At 47.9% G+C, this 3,741-nt stretch overlaps 1 protein-coding gene across 1 annotated transcript; it reads right to left on the bottom strand.

The window, feature by feature from the left end:
• Window positions 1-604: 604 nt before the first annotated feature.
• LOC120109110 (cytochrome P450 86B1-like) lies at window positions 605-2,720 on the bottom strand. The gene has a single exon (XM_039122852.1). It carries the CDS (start codon window positions 2,293-2,295, stop codon window positions 700-702), a length of 1,596 nt encoding a protein of 531 aa, XP_038978780.1. The 5' UTR covers window positions 2,296-2,720; the 3' UTR covers window positions 605-699.
• Between the last annotated feature and the right edge of the window lie 1,021 nt (window positions 2,721-3,741).

The following is a 3,741-nucleotide window of genomic DNA, read 5'->3' on the forward strand; positions in this document are numbered from 1 at the left end:
TGTAACCGAGTTGCTCTCACCTCAGGAAAAAAGTAGAACTTTGCTTACATGGGTTTTTCTCTCACCTAAAGAGAGGAGTAAATAAACCATTTCTCTCTCTCTCAACTAGCTCCTTCCTCTGACTGCGACCTATCACAAACCAATGAGGTCTCTACAACCCTTCTGCAAATCAAGAGCACCTTAGTAGAATTTTTCATAATTGTAGGTTGCCGCTTACTGGATTTTCTTACTGCTAAAAATAAGTTAGACCATCAAAACTCAATACAGCTCAATGTGGTCCATCTCGGTAGTTGCTTTTAGTGTGGTATGAAAGGTACGAGTCTGTTTTAAGGATAAATTCGCTTGATGGAAGGTCCCAAAATAAAACTAACCTCAGCGTTAGGTTTCCTTTCCATCCAAAATACAGCCCATATAAATGCGTATTGGCCATGGTTTGTCTCATCGAGAGCCACTATATAGAAATTGGAGAGGCAGTGGTTTTTCTCCTCGAGAGCCACTATACTAAAATTGGAGAGGCAGAGAAAATTTCTAGCATAAACGTATGTACTACCTTGTGTCGCCCTAACTATTATTTATTTATTTATTTTTGTTTGTTGTCGCAGGCTATCTTCAAATCATTCTAGACGACGAATGCTAAGTTTTTCTACATAGTTGCAGAATTTTTTGGATATTGCTATTATAATTTTTTCTGCACACCACTCACTGCAGGGTGGCCAACCCCTCTCTCCTGCTAAAGGTAACCCGGAGCCCATTCTTCATGTACAAGGTGGTGGTCAGCTTGGGCTTCACCTCCTGTCCCTCCACCACCTCCACGCGGTACCTCAGTAGTATCGACGCCGCCACCATCTTCATCTGCATGTAGGCGAACTTCTTCCCGACGCACAGCCTCGGCCCGGCGTTGAACACCGTATACTTGAACTGGCTCTCGGTGACGAGTATGCCATCCTTTATCCACCTCTCTGGCCGGAATTCCCTGCAGTCCTTCCCCCATATCCGCTCCATCCTCGCCATCGAGTATATCGAGTAGAACACCCTTGCCCCCTTCTTGACTACGCTCCCATCGGGGAGAATGTCGTCCTCGAGCACTTCTTTGAAGTCGAGCGGCACCGACGGATACAGTCGAAGGGACTCCGACAACGCTGCTTGGAGGTACTCCATTCTTTTAAGCTCTTCGACCGTGAAGACGATGTTGTCGTCCGGGCGGCAAACTTCGTCTTGCCGCCTTTTGATGGTCTCTGATATCTCATCGAGAATCCGTTCCTCCACCTGAGGGTGTTGGTGCAGAAGCCAGAAGAACCAGGCCAGTGCAACCGAGCTGGTGTCCCGGCCAGCGAGTATGAAACTGATGCAGAAGTCTTTGAGAAGCTTATCCGAGAAATTGCACTCCATGCCGCCATGACCACCCTCCTTGACTCCGGCCTCCATTAGTCTCGACAGGAGATCGGACCGCTTATCCAATCCTTTGAGCTTTCGGAGTTCAGCTCGCCGGTCCGACACGGTCTTCTCGGCAAACGTGTGGACTGTTCGGATAGCCACCTTGAGCCGCTTCTCGGAGCCGACGTCGAGATGCTTCATTATCTTCCACACGAACGGCGGCACGATGAACCGGAACAGCGTGAGCTCCGTCGCCTGCTCGAAAGCCTTGGCGAAGGGGATCACCGGCAGGTCGACGGCGAGGCAGCCGGGGTCGACCCCAAAAGCAGCGGTGCAGATGTTGTCGAAGGTGAACCGGAGGAACACGTCCTGGAGGTCCACGCTCTGCCCGGCCGCCGACAGCCTGTCGAGCAGCACGAGCAGCCTGCGGTTGACGAGCTCTCGCACGGTCTCCGCCGAGTATTCGGCGAAGCGGCCGGAATGCATCTCAGCGGTGGCGGCGCGCCGCTGGGCTCGCCACCCCTGGTCGTCGGCATTGAAGATGCCATCGCCGAGGAAGTCGCCGAAGCGCTCGCGGTAGTACCGGCCCTTGGGGAAGTTGGAGAACCGAATCTTGAGCATGTACTCAATGTTGGCCGGCTCGACAGTAATGACGCCATGGGCACCGCCGAACCACATGCCGCGGTACGGGAAGGTGCCGCCGGCCCGGGCGATGGCGTCGGTGGCCCAGTCGTAGACGTTGCTGAGGTGAAAGAAGAGAGTCGGGATCGCGCCCAGAACCGGCCACATCATGGGGCCCTTCTCCGTCAGCCGCCGGGCGGTGGCACTGAGGACGAAGAGAGCGAGCGCCACCACAGCCACGTCGGAGATCCGGAGGTTGTTGGTAATCTCGGACCAGAAGGCTTGAAGCATTAGTTCCATCTTGGAGCAAAGGAAGCGAGCCTTGGTGGGGTGGAGTTAAATCGAGCTTGGAGCTCTTTGAAGGGGTGGTGGTTATATATCTTTACAGCAAGGGAATAGGCTGTGGAGGGGATCAGCCAAGTGATGAATCTTCCAACCGTTTTCTTGACCAAGGTGGCTCCAGAGTCTTCAACATTAATACTTTCCGAAATAAAATGCGAAAGAGGCTGCCAAGGAACTGCCAATTGGGATGTTAAATGACAGGTGGGGAGGAAATTAAAGATGAGCAAAAGAGACTGGCTTCTTTGGATAGGGTTGGGCTCTGCTATTCAGAGTCGGGGACGATCGGAAATTGTGATGGGACTTCTATCTGGATTAGCAAACTTGGCTTCCAAGCACTCTAATCCTCCGCATTAGTGTACAAAAGAAAATGATCACAAAAAGATGCACCCTCAAATTAATATGAGGTGCACAGTTAAGGATGATTGCCAAAGAAAAAATACATGCATACATACATATATATCTATACACACACCCATAAAAAGAGCCACAAAAAGGATAAACCTTTTTCTCAAAAGAAAACTACTGAAAGAAATTATTAGATGCTGTTGTTATTACACATAAAAAGAAGAAAGAAGAGGGGAAAATTATAGTGGACCATATAATCTCATTGGTCCACCTAATAATTTCTCAACTATCGGTGCTCTATGCCATAATTCCACTGTCAAATACAACAATCTTGTCATGCCACAATTTTTTCTGCCTTGCAAGATTGGGTCCTGTTGCATTCCTCGTACGCAATAGTAATAATGATAGAAGTGGTATCCATACATCATGATCTAGAACCATCAAAGTTTTCCACAGTCTTGGAGGAAGCGCCATACTATTTACATGCTTGTACACAGCAACTGCAAGGCAGTGACTTGCTGCAAATTTTTCAGGAGGCAATCTTGAATATGATATAATCCACCTATTAGCAGTAACACATAAAGGTTGGTTTTCCTCTTGACATGTTAAAATTCAGTTGGAACCATCAAGGATCAATATCTTGAGCATGATTCTTGGCTGCATGGCATTGGTCGTGCTTTAGATTGTGATAAAAATGTGTGTCCACTCTAAATGAAACCCCCTGTGAGGCTCTGTTGTTCAAATGGGATGTTTGAATTCCTTACGTAACAATCTCTCTCTTTACTATAGAGAATCATGAAATTTCTCGTTCTTTACTGCTTGATTTTATAGATAGATCTCTACCAACTACTAAGGACCAAATACCTTCATTGCTCTACCATTACTGCATAGGAGTACTTCCTGCATTTGGTCCCAGGATATCCCAATTAATTTGCTCTAGTTTTTTGGTGGGAATTAATTTACTTACTCAACTCAAGCTGATGTTTAAAGAGTAATCTTTCTTTGTTACTGTACGTTTAGGGGTGGCAACAATTGACATGGTCCTATGCTGCTTACGCC

This window comes from Phoenix dactylifera, unplaced genomic scaffold (genome assembly GCF_009389715.1).
Source record: "Phoenix dactylifera cultivar Barhee BC4 unplaced genomic scaffold, palm_55x_up_171113_PBpolish2nd_filt_p 001820F, whole genome shotgun sequence".
Lineage (NCBI taxonomy): Eukaryota > Viridiplantae > Streptophyta > Magnoliopsida > Arecales > Arecaceae > Phoenix > Phoenix dactylifera.

Excerpts from the sequence above, each read along its gene's own strand:
- LOC120109110 (XM_039122852.1), bottom strand. The coding sequence starts at position 2,295 with ATGGAACTAATGCTTCAAGCCTTCTGGTCCGAGATTACCAACAACCTC.